The 18916-nt window shown below is 41.9% G+C and overlaps 1 protein-coding gene across 1 annotated transcript in view; it reads left to right on the top strand.

Moving 5' to 3' along the window:
• Positions 1 to 18916, top strand: part of LOC6562403 (zinc finger protein ush) — a 63744-nt gene that overhangs the window by 39253 nt on the left and 5575 nt on the right. Inside the window, 1 exon segment of the mRNA XM_032736162.1 lies at positions 6677 to 6721. Coding sequence (XP_032592053.1) covers positions 6677 to 6721 — 45 coding nt within the window.

The raw sequence follows: 18916 nt of genomic DNA, 5'->3' as shown, positions 1-18916 counted from the left end.
AACGGAGGGGGTGCCAAGCGCAACCAGCACCCGGCAAAACGGGCAAAGCAGCACCCGCATAGCGTCGGCTTCCTGATGCATTAAGCATATTTTATGACCACTTAGAGCACTATGAATGACAACAACAGCAACAGCAACAACAGCAGCAACAACAAGTATCATTTACAAATGTCAATTTGCAGACAAAATGAGTTCAATAAAATTGGTCATCCCATAACAGATGAGTCTTCAATCAGAATGTTTGGGAAATGTTTTTTTTTTATAATGTTTAATAACTTTTATTATGCTCATCTGTTACAAACATTAAATATCACTTTGAGAACTATCTCAAGGGTCATACATATGTTCTACAACAAAAACCTTTCATCAGCTTATCAATGAGTTGCTGTGGCAGCTCCTCAAGCTTTGACCACAAGAAAACGAATGTTTCTCAAACTTGTACGCCGAATAACTAATAAACACGCATTTGAACTCTGTTGAGAGAGTATAACAACTCTCAGCAAGATTATTGTATTTTATACATAATCCACAGTTTATATTCCGCACCATACTTGACTCCTTAACACAGCTCTTGGGTGACAATTCTCGGCGGGGTTGGGGCGATGGGGGATGGGGGATACATTCCTGAGAAGTGAGAAACGCGGCATGAAATTTAAATCATTTTTGATTGATAGCTAGATTAAGACACTCTGGCGAATGTCTGTGAAAAGTGTCTGTGGCAGTGGTGGCAAAGATAAGCCACTCGAGGGTGGGTGGTGGTTGTCTAAGCGGGGACAATGAGGACTGAGTCACACCTTGTATTCATGTTAATTGATTTAATTTCGCTACAATGAAGTCATCAAGCTTTCCGTAGCCTCATAAATATGCAGAATGAAACGTTTACGGTTGGGAGTTGAAGACGCAATTAAAAGCGAGTCCGAGAAAACCATAAAAAGAAACGTCGCAATTCGCGACTTAACACCTTCTCTTACACTCAGAAAAAAAAACAAACGAAGCACGATTAAGTCTGAAGACTTGAGTTCACAATAGCATTTTTCTCAGAGTGTATAAGCTGTAATCAAGGCTGCCGCCCAAGGTTGAGCCGCATTGCAATAGTCTGATTATGTTATATAAGGCTGCCAGATACCCTCTACGCTGATTAAGCTTCGCACATTGATGCAAGTTTCGAGTTACAATTGTGGAAGTTGTGCCACAAAACAGCCGTAAGAAAACAAAAAGTAAAGAAACAATATCAGCAACAAAAAGAAAAGAAAAGAAAAAAAAAACTTAAATAGATTTATTTCATGATAAATGTGTGCCTGTTGTTGTTTTGTTTCCCTTTTTTTATATGCTTTGCCACAGCAACAACAACAATAACAACAACAATAACAACAACAACAACAACAAATGCTGCTTTTTGCTAATCTTAACGACGCATCTGTGAGGCGAACGAAATGAAATAACGCGACTCTGGCAGCGTGTGGAAAAACAACAAATGCAACAACAGCCACAGCCACAACAACAACAACAACAACTGATGAAATAACCCCCAAACTGCGGCAGCAGCAGCAGCAGCAGCGGTCTTATCAGCGCCAGGATCTTATCAGTTGGTTGCATCTACGCCGACTTCGCTCCGACTGTTGAGCTGTGTACTCCAGCAGAGCTCAGCTCCATGCCTCGTATATCGAGGTCGATTCGGGTCGATGTCAATGTGTATGTTGCTCTGTGTCTATGTGTGTGTGTGTGTGTGTGTGTGTCAGTGTGAGAGCGGGTGTGCCTACACTTGTGTGTATTGTAGATGTGTTGTGTGTATGTGTGTGTGTGTGTGTGTGTGTGTCTGCTGCGTCATTTGCAATTGCAGCAACAACAAAAGTATAATTTGGTTTATTATTATTTGCAGCATATTTTGTATACCCTATATCAATAAAGAGCGATAAAAGTTGATTAAGAAAGTTAAAACTTGTCATACTCTGCTTTAATATTGAGCTTTCAGTATATTCCGACCTTTAAATATAAAATTTAGAAAGCAGATTCTGGAATGTAGTTAGTTCAAATATGTTAACTTCTCCGATCACAATAAATATAATAATGAAATATAATAGCATAGATTCAATTGTGGATAAAATATCAAAATTACTATCGATAAATATCAAATAACAACAAATATATTTAAGTTGAACTTTTACAGAAATATTATAGATCTAAGCCGCATATAAGCAGCAACAGAGCATTATCGAGTCGAGCACTTTCGATTCTGGCATTCTTACTTGTTTTGTAAACTGTTTTCATGGCTTTGGCTTCATTTATCAGGCTGCGTTGATCTGCCTTTATTTACCTGCCCATATATACATATTTATGCCAATAAGTGAGCACGTAATATAACAATGACACACATTGCTAATCAAAATCACACACACACACACACACAGAGTGTAAAAACTGTACTTAAAATAAACATAATTGCAAAACAATTGCCCCAAGTTGAATGCAACTGCAGCAGTTGCAGCCAAGAGCGACTGCTGTTGCCACTCCGTTTGTTGATAGTTCATCACCCCAGAAACAGCGACAACAACAACAACAACAAGAACAACAACAAAGTTAAGCACATTTATCAAAAGCCTTTGCAGATATTCACGCATGAAGTGCTTATCGCTGCATAAATTCGAAAACACCCACCAAATGTGAAAATGTATTCCAAACAACATGAATAAATAGAAGAAGTTCTTTACCAAGCCGAAGTTGAAATGCTCTTACACTGTAACCTTAATACAAAAATTTGAAAATAATTGTAATTATTCAATCAGTGATTGCAATCTTTAAATAAAAAGTAGAGTTCTGATTATGGATTTCTGAGTGTGTAATTAAATGAATGGATGCATGCAAAATTAATCATTTAATTTATATATAATCGCATCTCAATGATCTGTAATCTAATGGAAATCAATGTTATTTGCTTTAGCACTCTCACACTGCTCTATATATACAAAATTCTGGACTCTGAAAGAGTACAGGAGCGTTTCATCTTTGCTTGGGTCAAGGGGGGTGTTGGGGAGGCATCGGCACGTTTAATGAATCTAATTAAAAGTCAACAATGGCAAACGAGATAATCGTCGTAAAAGGCAGCAGCAGCAAGGCCAGACGGGGTGGCTAGGCAAAGAGGGGTGCGAGGTGGTGTTGATGGTTTCAGACGCTCAACAACGACGCATGCGCAACATGCGAATTCGGTCGCAGTCGCCGTCAACGCAGGCAGCGACGCAGCCAACAGCTGATTGAGTGCAGACACTAACAGAGAGAGCCAGAGACAAAGAGAGAAAGAGAGAGAGAGAGAGAGAGTGTATAAGTGTGTGTCTGTGTGTGTGAGATGTGGGCAAATTGATAAAAATCGGGCAAACGTTTTGCATCTGCAAAAGCTGCCAGGCAAATGAAATAAACCAAAACGCCGATAAGAGCAGCAGATATAAACCAGCGAGAGAGAGAGAGAGGGAGACATAGAGGGGGAGTTGGAGTAGAGGAGTACAGCAGTTGGGGAGCCAGAGCTGAAGGCAACATTAAAATAGATCAACGCTCGCTGATAAACACAATGAAAACTGAAAAGCGATGTGGCTGAGCATGGACCCGGGCACTGGGAAAACAGTGGTAACACTGCACTGCACAGGGGAAGTGGGAAGTGGGAAATGGGAAAATGCGATTGCGATTGTGAACTTCAACTTGGGGGCAGGTGTTGGTTGCTGGAGTTTGTTTTATGTGCCAGGAAATGAACTCGCTGCGCGTTGGGAGGCCGCAACAAAGGGTTGATAACAGCCGGCGTAAGTGCAGCATATTGAAAACTGTGGCCAAGCATTTCTTGCGGTGTATACACTTTCACAACAATTACTAGCAATAGCTTGATATATTTTTCAGAAGAGTAGTTTTTAAATATCTATTTTGAAAGATGTTTTTTTTTTAAATAAACTAAATATATATAATATCTGTTTTTCTAAATTGTAGAATTTTATTTAAATATAAAAACAAAAAAAATACTTTTTGTAGATTTTCTGAAATCGATGGCATTGTTTTGTTTGAGTGTATGAGCCCAAAAAATAACAGATACAGATACACAGATACAATTAAACACAAAACGCTTATCACTAAGCAATAATCAGAATTCCATTAGCCGTACGACGCGATATCGCGCTAAAGCATCAACCAGCACACTCACACACACACACACACACACACACAGACACACACACACACATACATTCACACACACACACAGAGACGAACGTTTGCCTTTGTTGAATGTATCTTTGTATCTGTATCTGTAAGTGCACAGCGCTCTGGAAATTGCAACTGTATGTGTATGCACGTGTATGTGTGTGTGTGTGTGTGTTTGTGTATCCGTTTTGCTGCTGGTTGGCTGCCTCGGGCATTGCCGGCTGGCTTCTCCAACTGGTTGGCTTCATTGGTTGGTTGGTTTGGCTGGCTGGCTGGCTGGCTGCTTGCTTCGATGTTATCTAACTGCGCGCCGCGCTGCGCTCTTATCAGTGCTTTATCAGTTTTTGTTTCGAATAATTTCGAACGACGTTCGCTTGCTGTTGCCGCTGCTGTTGTTGTTGTGGCAAAGGAAGCACCGAGAGCAGCAGCGAGCAGCAGATATCTTATTTCAGTTGGCAGTCAACCAGCGAGAGCGTCTATGTGTGTGTGTGTGTGTGTGTGTGTGTGTGTATTTGTGAGTGTGTCTCGTATATACAACAGATACGAATCCCCGAGACAACTGCTAGTACGGGGCAGGCAAAGGCAGGCAGATAGGGCTGCAGATAGACGCAGCTCTGGCAGACTGGCAAATGAAAGATAAACAACTTTACCCAGAGACGACAGACAGAGAGGCGGACGGAGGGACGGACACATCTCGCAGTCATCATCAACAAACATCAGCTGTGCGACGCTAGCTGCGACGTTGGCTGCGACGCAGCGTCGCTGTCGATGTCGTCGTCGTCGCCGTCGTCATCATCGTCATTCGGCTCTGCTTGGCCTCGGTATCTCAGTTTTGTATCTCACAGATACACAGACACAGACAGCGCGCAGTACACACAAAAATTTCATTACTCAGCGCTCAGTTAGCTGTAGAACGCGAAGCGAGCAGCACAACGAAGCTCCGTTCCCGTTCGTCCCGTCAATCAATCAAGCGCGTTCAATCACTCAATCAAAGCGTAAACTCGAGCGAGTGCCGCGCTTATTTTCTGCGTGTGTGTGTGTGTGTGTGTGTGTGGCTTAAACAGCTAAACAAATATAGAAAACATGTGCAACATTGTTGAGCAAACGAAAGCTTAAAATCAGAGCTCCCCTTTCGGATATAAGTGTATATGTATTTAAGTGTTGACTAATAACAACTGCAGTCATGATCAGCAGTCAAACAACAGCAGCAACAATAAAAGGTGAGAATCCGTGGGTGCAACAAGCAGCTCTCTCCCTCTCTCTCTCTCTCTCTCTCTCTCGGTCTCTCTTGCTTTACTCCACACGTTGCAAAAGGGTATTTTCAATGTAGCTCAAGCTCAAGACTCGAAGCAGCTCAAGCTAAAGAGTATTTCAGCTTTTGCTTATCAGACGACTATCTACGCTGTGTGGCTACACATTCATTCCTTTCCACCACATACGAGGGTTTACTGTGTGTGTGTGTGTGTGTGTGTTTGATATCTACAATCTGGCGAATGAAGGAGAAATATAAAAAAAAAGGCAAAGAGGAATTCTGCGGATTGTTGTTATTATTGTTATTATAATTCCTTGAAGTGAATATCAGCAAAATATAATCAAAACGAGAAAACAACAACAGCAACAACAACAACAACGAGACCTGGACTTGGACATGGTCTTCAGTCTGGGTCTTCTGCGTCTTCTGGCTCTTCTTTGACTACCACTATGGCTACAACAACTACTGGCGTTGAAACGTGCGTTGTTGTGTGTCTTTGCTGTTGTTGTTGTTGGTGTTGCTGTGTGTTGTTGGTGTTGCTGTGTGTTGTGCGTACTTAACAGATTCGATTGCGATACGAACAACAACTACAACTACAACTACAACAACAACAACAGCAACAACAATTGAACAAACATTGTTTTCACTTGAAGCAATTATTGTGTATTATTATGCATTTTGCATTCGATTCTGTTTTATCTTCTGCCCGCAGTTATCATAGATTTATGCGCAATTCCCGCTAAAAAGCTGCGCGTTGTACAAAATTACGGCTAAAGATTATTGCACAAAGTTTTGTAGCTTGAGCGACAATTATTTCTCATCAAACAATATTAAGATAGAGATTTCTACATTCAAATTGGAATATCCACAAGACATACTTGATAAATGCCTCATATTCATGAGACATTATCTTGAATCATAATATTTTCGCATTTCTTATGAAATTCTATTAATAATTGCACTTTAAATATATAAATAATATATTTTCTGACTCAACATCAAAAGGTTTTACTATTACTAAACATCTCACCACAATTTCTCTATAGTCTATAACACTTTTAGTTATATTGATATCATATTAAATATATTAATTTTGTAAACTTTTCCTAGATTTCCTAGAAACTAAGTTTGTTTATTTTTTTTTTATTTTTGTAGAAAATATATATTGAAATATTTACGATGATTGTGTAATATAACTGCCAATTCACTAACTCTTCTCATACTATATCTTCTTCGTTTTCATTGCAGGTGATTGTTCCGATACCACAGAAGAGATGACCGTCGACAGCAGAGGTGAGTGAGAGGTCTTCAATCTACCGTTGGCAGTGTTCACAAGCCATGCCATCGCATCCTATTCCCCCATCCCCCTGCCACTGTCGAGTAGCCAAAACTGTTATCAGTTTGCAGGCAGAAGCGAATTTCCCAGAGGCAGACACAAACCCGTTAATGCCAAACATAAATTGCTTGATGTATGCTGCACATTGTATGTGTGCCTCTGTATGTGTAGGTGTACGTATGTGTGTGTGTGTATCTGTGTGGTTGGGTGGTGTCGAGTGACACTCGAAATGGTCGTCTGCAAGGCAGCTGATATTTTACCAATAAAAATTTAATCTGCTCTCATATCCAGTGTCAGCGCGAGCCATCCTCCTAATTTAATACCAATTTCTGCTACTCCTTTTTTTTTTTTTTTGGTTTGGCTTTTTGGTTATCAGCAATGCTGCACGGCCAAAAGCGATGATTGGTCGACCAAACCCAAGAGCCACCATCTACCCGCTTAAGCTGCGACGGCAGACTGAGTGCGGTTGCGTTTTTGATACCTCAACTAAGTGCGAACCCTTTCGACTGGCCAGCGTTGACAACCCCTTTTCTCCCTTCGTAGTTTTTTTTTTTGTGTGTCATTCTGGCGACAGTAGCGGAAATGATGGAATAACCAAAAGCAACCAGTCAACCTCCCCCTGAGGTTGTGGCTGTCAAGTTTGTGCGTGTTTTGACTTAACTGGCATCATCATTGGCATCAATTTCATATCACTTCATAATCATCAGACACCCATACAGCAGCACCCTATGAATACTAACCTCAACCCTTACCCTCAACTAACCTTCGAGCGCATTGAATGTGCAAACTGATGATGAGGATGGTGATGATGTTGTTGTTTGTAAATGATGACGTTGTGGTTGTGGCTACAGTTTGTGCCTGGTCAACCTGCGACCTTTTGCTTGGCAGGGGTAGAGGTGGAGGTGGCATGTAATAGGGTGTGATAGGGTAGGGCAGAGTAGGAGTTTAGCAGCAGCAGCAGCAGCAGCTCTGCTCCACATTCCACGCCATTTCGCTGCCTTCTCAAGCATTCATCATTAATAATCCCCTTCAGCCGGCAGGCATTGGTATTACCACCCAGCTCCCCACTTGTTCTTTTTGTGCTGCGTCAGTGAAAGATTTGCAGCAGCTACAAAGCACACACACACATACAGACAAACACAGGGAGACAGAGCATGAGAGTGTGGCTCAGTGGGCGTAACAGCTCGCCAAAAGTGGGCGTTTGTCTGCGCTAATCTTTATCTAGCTGTTGACACTCCATGGCAACGCAGCAAACCCAGCCAGCAACAACAGCAGAGACAAAAACCAATGCTAACAAAAAAGTGTGGCAAAGCGCAGAGTCACATTCCTTTCAGCCTTGTCGCATGCTCTCTCTCTCTCTCTCTCTCTTTCTTCCTCTTTATCTCACTCACCCTCCCTGCCTCACACTTTGTCCAGTGGTCACCCCTGATAACTGATTTTGCCTTTTGTGTGTGCGCCATGTAAAGACACCTGAGAGGGAAATCTGACTAAAACGGTTGCTCGCTGGATTTCAGGAATTCAGTATTAGTAACTTAATTAATGAAGCACTTTTTTGGAATTATAAGAACTTATTCAATAATTATTAACGGTATTATATTCCACAATTCAATTTATCATCCATCATGCTCATTGTTTTAAATATAGAGTTTTATTTTTCTGAATTATATCTAACTAACTAACTTCTGCAAATTATAAAACACAGAAATTACTTCAATTTCAAACAAAGGATATAGAATAAAGCTTCAATGCTTTCAAAAGTAGTCCATTCCGTGATAGTAGTAACCCCAACTACCTATAATGTGATCAAGAGTTTAAAACACACATCGATTAGTTGGCAATTTATCAAGAGGCATTACATTATAATTTGGGAGCTTTAATAAAAGTATATATTGGCAATAGAATCGATAATAACTAATTGTAACTAGTTTCATAGGGCATCTGCAAGTCGCCTTGGTTGCTTTGCTACTGTTCCCACTGGGAAGTTAACCGCCCAGCAAGGCAATCTGGCACTGTTTGTTGTTGGTGGTGTTGTTCTTGATGCTGCTGCTCACTTTTGGTGCTCTACAATTGTTGTTGTTGCTGCTGTTGCTGCTGCTGCTGTTGCTGCTGCTGCTGCTGCTGTTGTTGCTGCTGCTGCTGTGCAATGCACTGTAAGCGCATCTACAAACTATGTATCTTACTCACTCTTGCCAACTCTTCGTGTGTGTGTGTGTCTGTCTGTGTGTGTGTGTGTGGTTTTTATCTGCAAAATTCATGAATGCTTCAGCTTATCTGGCAGAATTGCATACTTGCAGTACGCTCCCTGCTTATGTTGTTGTTGTTGGTGGGGTTTTTTTGGTCGGTTGCTCTTTGGCTTGCTGCTGCCTGTCTTCTAATGGCGCTAAGTGAGCTGACTGCTTGCCCCACCGCAGACACCACAGACACCCCGACCCCATTTTGTGCACACATTTTGCACATTGGAGCGCCACTCTCTAATGGCATTTTATCTGAGGCATAATTTTTTATTATTCGTTGTTGTTGCGCTGTTGTCTTCTTTTTGCTGTTCGGCTTAATGACAATCCAAAATACACACAGACAGCGAGTCAAATTGTTAGATAGCTTTTCGGCATGTAATTAATCATTTGACGGCCGAGTTTTTGTTTTGGCCTTTTTTTTGTTGCCTTTTTTTTCCATTTTTTTGTTGTTGCTGCTGCTATTGCTGTTTGACTATCGCGCTCAAGTTGAAGGCACCAGCAGGAGCAGCAGCAGCAGTAAAGTTTGGCATGCGGGACGCATTTGCAGGTCTTGCTGCGGGCTACAAAATAGTCAACAGAAACAACAACAATCAGCAGCCGCTGCACAAAAAAAAAAAAACGAAATGTAAAACCCAACAACAACAATCGAGCAACAGTAAGGCCACAAAACAAAAATCCATTACGCGCCCGGCTTATCAGCAACGTCCATCGTCTCCAACAGTAACAACAACAACAACAGCAACAACAATAGCAACAATCACACCAACAACAACATTCCACCTCACATTACGCATACGCACTGTGACCGCATTGGGAACTGAACTGAACGGAACGACAACTTTCGCTTGAATTGAACGCTGGCGCCAGCTCATATTTTGTATTTATGATTAAGTGCATAGCTTTTGGGTGCTGTTGTCTCTGAGTGTGTGTGTGTGTGTGTGTGTGTTTTGCTTGTTATCGCTGCAAACATAGTTGCACCCTTGCAATGGGCATTTCAACTTTGACACCTAATATGCAACGCAAGTGGAAAAGATATTTATCTGTTTGTACAATTTCTCGGCTAAATTATACACATTAATCACAAAAAAAAAATAACTTAAAATATATTTATAATGTTATTTAGTCAACATATTTTAAGATTGGATCATCATATCGAAGGAATAATGAGAAATCATCGTTTGCTTTATTTTTTCATTTCCATTTTTATAACATGCAATGTGATAACATTTTATTTGACCTAGTTTTTGTTTAAGATCAGCTCAGAGTATAGTTTATTTAACTGATATAGCTGCAATTTAATGGGGGCATTAAATCAGCTGGTTCCACATAAGCGTTTCCTCATTTTATCTGCACTTTCTTTTACGTTATTTTTTAGGTGGGTCCCATTTTCTTTGCGAGGGTGGCAAATAAACTTTACTTTACATTTTAACAATAAATTACACAACGCTGCCGCACATGTGGCCAAATATTGACACACACAAACACACACATGAAAAAGAGCCACTTGGCCTCGTAATCCTTTTTACTGGCGCGCGAGCATTTATGGAATTTATTCGCTCGGTTTACCAACAAAAAAAAAAAAAAGAAGAAGGCAGCTTATCACCGGCCACAGATCACGGAGCAGTCGAAGTGCCGAGGCAAACAGCCAGCGGCCTAAGTCCTGACGCCGCTGCTGCTGTTGCTGCTATTGCTGCTCCTGGCCGGTTGCTCCTGTCTTGGCCGATGATGAGCTTGGGCATGAGCATAATGATGATGATGGGTTTGACTTGAACTGGTCATAAAATCTCTCTCTATATATATATATATATGTGTATGTGTGTTTGTGTGTGCTTGTGTTTGGGGACTGAGTTGACTGCCTTGGCCTTGTCCTTGCGGTTGCGCAAACGGAGTGTACACTCGGAGAAATACTCGGTTTCCAATTTCAGTAAATTCAAGAACTAGAATATCTTTCGTTCTGTCTCGAAAACATCAAGTTGAATTAATATTTAGCTGTGTGTATTATGATGGCCACATTTTGAGAACTGCTTCAATAATTTCTCCCAGTGCAGCGTTGACGGGGTGGTTGAGTTGAGGATGGTGCGATGGGATTTGTGTCGGATATGATGGAAGGGGGCCAGCTGCCCAAACTGTCTGGCTTCGTGAGTGACTTGGCTCAGTGGTGGCCATAACACCACGCAATCCTTTGGATAAATTTTCTTATCTTTGTCGACCAGACGACGATATTATTTTTAATACAGCAGCCCAAAATTTGTACGCGTGTGTGAGTGTGTAGCTCATAAATGTGTGTGCGTGTGCGTTTGTGTGTGTGTGTGTGTGTGTGTGTGTGTGATTTATGTTGTAATTTTTTTATGTGATATGAGTAGCATTATATGTGTAGAATGAGCTTTCATCATTTTTTGGCATGCCCCACAGCCCCCAAACCTTAAATGGGGAATAAATATGAACGACTGTGGCATGGGCAGAAATCTTGTCAGGCTCTGTGTGACATTTTGAGTATATATGTATAAATATTTAAATGGCTGTCAATTAGCTAGTTAAGAGTCGGAAATGTGGCAAACAGTTTCCCTTTTCCCCCTCCGCTTCCTTTCGGACTTATTGCTACTCATTTCTGTTTGAAGTGGATCGAATGACCCTCGTCCAAATGCCATTTTTTTGCTATAATATTTATTGAAATTGTTGGTGTTGATATTTCTTGTTGCCACAAGTAGTTTATAGTTGTTGTTGTTGTTGTTGTTGTTTCTATTGGCTGATTATAACACAAAGCGCAAACATTCACCAAAGCTGAGGTGGGGCAAACAGAAATTATTTGAAATTGAATTCGAAGCGGTTTTTGCTGATTGAGCTGAATTGTTGAAACAACTGGCTTTGTAGTATATATGTATAAATGTGTGTGTTTGTGTGTGTGTGTATGTGTGAGTAAATGTGAGATTAAGTGTTGATTAATGCCAGATGAGACTGCACAAAAAACAGTGGTCAAAGCAGCGCTAGTAATATTTTATGTAAAAAGTTATGGCGAATAAAAGCTTGGCTTGCAAAAGCAACTTTTAAAACTGCAAGCAAATAGTATTATATTATTATATATATAGTATTATATATATATATATATAAGCTGATTTGCGAAGTTGTTCTTCATCTTTTAGCTGATGCAGGACTCCAATATGCAGCGATTAGCCTTCTAAAGCGTTGCAGATTTAAAATTTGATGTTCTTCCACGAAAACTAACAGTTCAAAAACTAAATTTTGAAATTTATTTACTTTCTTTTGTCGCTTTACAACATTATTAACTATAAAACATAAATCTATAAAATATTTAATTCCATTTTTATTAAGCACAAGATTTAAGAGGTATCCGCAATTTGTCAAGTGTTGCACTTTATTCATGCGTTCATCTTCGGTTCCCCTTACTGCAATTATGACGACCTGTTTATCATATGACGCTTTATGCGCCAAAAGAAGGCGCCTTTCTGCTTCTTCTCCCCACTTCTCCTCATCATTTTTCTACTTCTCTTGTCCACGTTAAGTTTTGCATAAAAGACAACACTTTGAACTCATTACAAGCTGTTAGTGAGCACTTTACACTTCATCATCTGCTGCAAAAAAGAAAAGAAGAAAAAAAGAGAAAAAGAAAAGGAATCTGCCACCAGGTAGACTAAACAGACAGACATTATACAAGCCTCCTCTTGACGGCTGCTTTTGCCTCTTCTTCTTGCTTTAGACCTTTTCTGCATTATGGCTTATTTCGCTGCTTGGCTGCCTTGTCAGTCAGTCAGCTTGTTGTTGTTGTTGTGGCTGTTGCGCGTTGTAAACGTTTATTGTGCCACCAAAAGAGCAGCTCAGCGCCTCAATCCGGCCATGCTTCACACACACACACACATTCACACACACACACACACGCATGCTTTTGGGGGCCTAATTGGTAGGTAATGATGTGTCTGCTGCGCCGCTTTGTTAGTCACTCGAGCGCAGAGTTGCGTGGCCCGTTTTTCCTTCCTTTTATTTTTTGAAGCAGAATGTTTCCAACTGGAATTGGTAGCTGGGAGACTCTGGACTTGGTGGCTCTTGGCTGTTGTCTCTTGGTTTGCTGCCGTTACTGCGTGTCGGCATTTTACTTTGTACTCTTGTTAACTGCTTGTTGCTCTTGTTGCCGCTGCTTTTGTTGCTCTTTTTGTTGCTGTTGTTGTTGCTGCTGCTGCTGTTGTCGTTGCTTGCGCGCATCTTGTTAGCAACTTGGATGAGGCGACGCCTGTTTCCTTGCCTCCTTTTTCATGCCACTGCCATCTCCTTGCACTCTTTGCCATTCTCGGTGTGTGCGGTCCGATTTTTGATACTCTAATCGCGAACTGAAAATGAGTATATTGGTTGAATGCAATTTTGAATATGCAGAAGCAAACATTCATATGATATATCCAGTATATTTGCCTCAGCTTTACTTTCTACTTTGCTGGTCACTTCAAAAATGAGTAGTATTAATAAAAGTTGTCTCTCACTAAACTAATCGAATTTTACTTCACTTTAAAGCTGTGTTTTATAGTCACCAACTGCATCAATCAGAGACACGCTTTCTCACGGTATTTTCAGTTGTTATTCTACTCGGTACAGAGTATCACGTAGTCATTCAGTCGTACATTCGACAGCAAGTTGTACCTTGTTGTCCTCTGCCTTTTTGCAATTTCTGTGCGCGTTCTTCACACAGCTCGCAGCAATGTTCGCGCCTCTTTAATTTACTGCTAAAAAGATGCCGAGGCGACATAACTGGACACCCTTACTCCGCTGCTCCGCTGCCCCACTCCCCACTCCCCCTCTTTGTCGTGGCTGCTGCTTTTGTTGATAAACTCATCAAAGTCATCAAAATTGCCAAAGCAATGAAGTTAACACAATGCGAGACACGATTTCTCAGTTGCAACTACTGCTGGCACGCCACTCCCCTCGCCTGCCGCCCTTGACTCTATGTGGGCGGTCGCTCTGTGTGTGGGGGCGTGTCGCCGCCCTCACGAATTTAGTATAACTGTAAACGAGGGCAGCTGGGTAAACGAGAGAAATTCCGTTTATTTTCTTGTTCCATGTTGCCGTCGCCTTCATTTACGTTATTGCTGTCGTGTCTACGAGGACGGGAGTGTTGTCGGAGGGGTTGTACAAGGAAAAGTACACACAATTGAATTGTCAGCAATTGTCAGTTGTTACGAAGTTGCTGAAATGTAATTGATTGATCTGCCAGAAGCGTGATTTGTTTACAGCAATTGCAAATGTTGCTGCCATGCTGCAATTGTTGTTGTTGTTGTTGTTGCTGCTGCTGCTGCAGCTGCTACTGTTGTGGATCACAACCCAGCGACATTGCGCTGCGATATTAATCATAAACAAGAGCGGACGTTTATGCAAATGAAAGCCGTGTTTAATAAACGCAAATTATGAGACTGCCAGCAACATGTTGCTGCCGTCGACAACAGCAACATGGAGCAACAACACTCACTAGCTGGCTAGCTGGTTGGCTGACTGTAGCGATTATAGATTAGCAACATTCAAACTTGCACTTGGGTCAATTTAAATTTGTGCAACAGTTGCAACAGGCACGGAAACAGCAGCAGCAACAACAACACACGAGATTGTGGGAGCAACAGCAGCTGAAACTGCAGATCGCAATTGATCAACCGAATGGGAGTATATAAGTGTGTATGTGTGTGTGTGTATGTTGCTAACCGACGACAACTGTTGCTGCTGCTGCTGCTGCTGATCAAGCGATCAAGCAACAGCAACAATCGACGCTGAGCGTGCTCACACGAAATTTTCAAGTACTGCGACAATTTCTTAACCAAAGCCCTACTTCATCCCCCCACTCGCTCTGCATCTCCCTTGCCCCAGCTGCCTTATCAGCATGCCGTGCTGCAGTGGCAACAACAACAACAATAACAACAGCTGCAGCAACAACAGCAACACATCTCAACAGTTGCATCAATTGCTCAACATTGAACTCTGTGCACAGCATCCCAGACAAACTGTTTCAGTCGCCCGCCCCGCAAACCCCCTTTACACCCTCCTTGGTCCGCATCATTTGCACGTTTTTTAATTAAGACATCAAAAAGAGTTTGAGACTTGCTTGATTTCGAGGAATTGGCCGCAGTCCTACCAGTCCCGTGTGTGTGTTTTTTTGTTGTTTTTTTTTTTTGTGTAGCTTCTACAGATGGCAGATAGAGTACACATGGCTACCCCCTTACGAGTAGTAGTAGTCGTAGTAGTATTCATCGATATTTCCTTCGTATATGCATGTACATATGCCCAGTCGCCTGTGACATCTACGAGTCGAGCTACGTGCACTAAATTAGTCGCAGACTCGGAACTCTTTAAAGACGACGTCGGAATCTGTATCGTAGTTGAAGTTCAACTCGGAGTCAGACGAGCTTTGTATGATTCTTGTATACAAGTTCAAGGCTAGAATAAGGAGCATATTTGTAAGACTGCTCGACTCTCAACTCGATCTTAGCTCGAGCTGGGAGATTCACTTTGTATCAATTTTAATTTGCACAAACTTTTCAATTCCCTCTCTAATCTATTTGTCAAAACTAAATATACAACAAATTTGTTAGCTTTGAGCTAGCTGAGATCATAAAGATAGTTTGAGTAATTTACCTTTATACATATTTACTTCAAGGATGGATGGATAGATCTTTTGATAGATGACAGGATACCAAAATACATCCACTTACAACATTTGGATACTCCTCTCATACATTCGCATATTGAATAATAATCAGAGTTATTTTAACAAATTGCGCAAGGGGTATAAAGCGTTGAGAAAAGCTGAGAAACTTTAAATTGCTTATCCTCAATGATCAAAGAATTTCGTTGGCACGCCGTTTCCCATAGTGTTAAGGAGGTGCTGAAAAAAAAAAAAAAAAAAAACAAAATAAGCGCAACGCAAGCTGCGAGTAAATCACGAATAGCTGCGAGAGCCCCCCAAGATATGAGAATGTTGATTATTTGCACGGGTTAACGCTCAAGATGCACATAAAGCTGCAGCCAAAAAATACAAGTAACAATGGGTTAACAATAGGATACCCTGTGCAGTAGTACAAACAAAAAAGATTCAATCTAAGGAAAATATTGAATATTTTCTAAAATAATTTCTGTACTTTGTTCACTTAATAACGAACTCCTCATATTATTAAAGCTATACACAGAAATGAATGTTAACTTTGGAATACCCTTTGCCATACATTTGCCAAGGCTACAGGGTATTCAACATTGAACTTGCAGTTAAAGTGTGAAATGAAATGTTGGTCCGCAACGTGATTTTATTTTCTTTTTACGCGATTTGGCGAATTGCTGAATTTAGCGCTCTCTGCATTTGTTTTGCTGCCTTTGTTGTTGATTAATAACAATTGATAAGTGAAGAGACGGAGTTGGAGTTGGAGTCGCAGTCGGAGTCGACTCGAGTACAAGTGGAGAGTGGTGGAGTCCCTACTGGCTGCTGATGGCGTTGATTGCCACAAGGTGGCAACATTTTCGGGCGAAAATGAAGATTTTCGTTATCAGCAGGCTGCTCAAACTGCTGCTTGCAGCGGACAATTCAACGCTCCGCTGTTGTTGGCCAACTCTTTTTAAGCCCGATTGTCCAGACTCACGTTTTTCAATTTGTTTGGCTGTGCAGCCAGCCGCTGGGAAATTTGTTTAATTATAAGTTACTTAAATTTGCTGCCACTTGCAACTTGAACCCCTGCAGCTGTGGATGCATGCAAAGCGAGCGCTTCTTATCACGGCCCTCCTCCCACTAAAATACGCATACGCCCCCCGCAACCGACTCCGGACTCGTTTTGTTTCGACCAGACCAGAACAGACCAGACCAGACCAGACCAACCGGCGTCGCCTGATCTGTCTAGGCACGCTGAATACCTGGCTCCGATCAAGATCCTGAATTCAGCCCAAAAAATGTGCTTCGATTCTACTTCTTCGGTTTTTTCTCATACTCTGTTTCCAAGTAGAAAATGTTGTGTACTTATTTTGTATAATCAAATCTATGTATGTCAATTAAATTACAATCAACAATAAATTTATCAATTAAATTACCGGCTGTAGCCTAAGTCAATCAACTCACTAAACTGCGCTGAGCTCGCTTCAAAATTTGATCAATTTCAAGTTAAAAAATGCCATTTCTACTATAAATTGTACACTTTGTGTGATGAGCTTAGACAGACCAATTGCATAGCTATCGATTCTCTGGCAGTGTATCGCGCAGTCGCTTATGCTCAACTGCTAGAGTATTGCTTGTCTTTTTTTTTTTTTTGGGTTAACTGACCTTCGCCTTTGCCAACGATTAGCCGCGTCGGCGGTCCAGCCTCAGTTGAGGGTCCAGCGACAAATGAACAAAGGGTCGCCCTGCCCTTGCCTCCGTTAACCGCCACCCCTTAATCTGCTCATTGTGGCCCTTGTTTGGGGCACCACCAAATTGCTCGATTGTTTATGGCTGCAAAAACGCCCACCAGCAGCAGCAACAGCAGCAGCGGCAACAGCAACAGCAACAGCAACAGCAATGTTGCCCAAGTGAGAAACCAGCCACAATAATCTGCCGGTTGATAAAGTGCAGCAAAAGCCCCCGCTAGTCCCCCTCACTCGGCCCCCTCGTGACCCTCAACTCCTCGCTAGCTGTGTGTGTGTGTGTCGCATTATCGGCGACGATCGATCGCAAAAGCTGCGACGGCGAACGGCAACAGCGGCTCAGCTGATTTAACAAATTGATAAACAATTGTTGGCGTTGTGTGTTGGTGTGTTGTGTGTGTGTAGTTGTTGTACGCGTGTGTGTGTGTGTGTGTGTGTAGCCAAGGTGTGTGCGGCGTTACGAAATGGCTAAACAAACGATGCGGCAAGCAGCAACAATAAAATGACGCAGAGCAGAGAGCTAATCCTCAGCGGCAGCAGCAGCAGCTGTCGCTGCCGGCAGCAACTGCAGCTTTACCATTGTTAGCCAAAACTTTAAACTACACTTAAAGAAAGACTCGGCCATAAAAAAAGTAAAAAAATACTTATTTTATTATAGTAAGTCCTAGAAATTCTAACTCTTAACTTACCTGGACAAAATATCGCAATTCAAGATAAATATTACAGTTGGAGAACGCAGCTATTTTGAAATAGGATTTATAATTGCTCAGAGCTTTTTAAGTTTGTACTTAATTTGAGTAAAATATGATGTATTGTTTTTCGTGAGTGTATCCGCTTTCTACCCCGTCGAATATCACCAAACTTGGAGAAGCTGAAGCTATAGTTGCTGCTGCTGCTGCTGCTGCTGCTGCTGCTGTTGTTGCTGATGCTGTTGCTGGCGTGTTTTGTCTGCGCCGGGGCAAACACTTTACGTGTGCTGCTTATCGCGCCGCCAATCGATGGCAATAAATATCTTACAAATAAGCAGAATGCGCTGGAATGCACCAAGCATCAGAAGCAGCATCAGCAGCAGCAGCAGCAGCGGCCCAAAAGAGCCTTGGAGGAGCATTACTCGCACAGAGATGTTGTCGATTGTTCACGTGCAGCAATGTTTTTTTTTTCTCTCTTTGTTTTTGGTTTCCCTTGTGGGATTCTGTGTGTGAATTCGTGAAAATCGACACTGCAATTAGAGCGACTGGCAATGGGGGAGAAGTGGGCGCGGTTAGCGCGTCAGTGCGACCCAAAGCAATCAAAAGACTCAGGCGACGAACTTGCAAACGCAGCAGCAACAACAAATTACAGTTGCAGGCGGGCTGCTACAACAACTTATGCTGACATTTCAATAGCCAACAATTGACAGGTCAACGCGCATTGGCGGCCCGCACGAGAAGCAGACGAAGCAGAAGAAGCAGAAACTCGTGGAGCTTATCGGCGCCTTCATATCTATCGCAGCCATGTTCTGTGTGTATGCCTCTCCACTGTGTAGCGTCTTATCCGCCGCATCGCTGGTCG

Source organism: Drosophila grimshawi, unplaced genomic scaffold (assembly GCF_018153295.1).
Source record: "Drosophila grimshawi isolate 15287-2541.00 unplaced genomic scaffold, ASM1815329v1 contig_1377, whole genome shotgun sequence".
Classification (NCBI taxonomy): Eukaryota; Metazoa; Arthropoda; class Insecta; order Diptera; family Drosophilidae; genus Drosophila; species Drosophila grimshawi.
The sequence above is the reverse complement of the archived record's forward strand: the minus strand, read 5'-3'. Positions and strand labels throughout refer to the sequence as shown.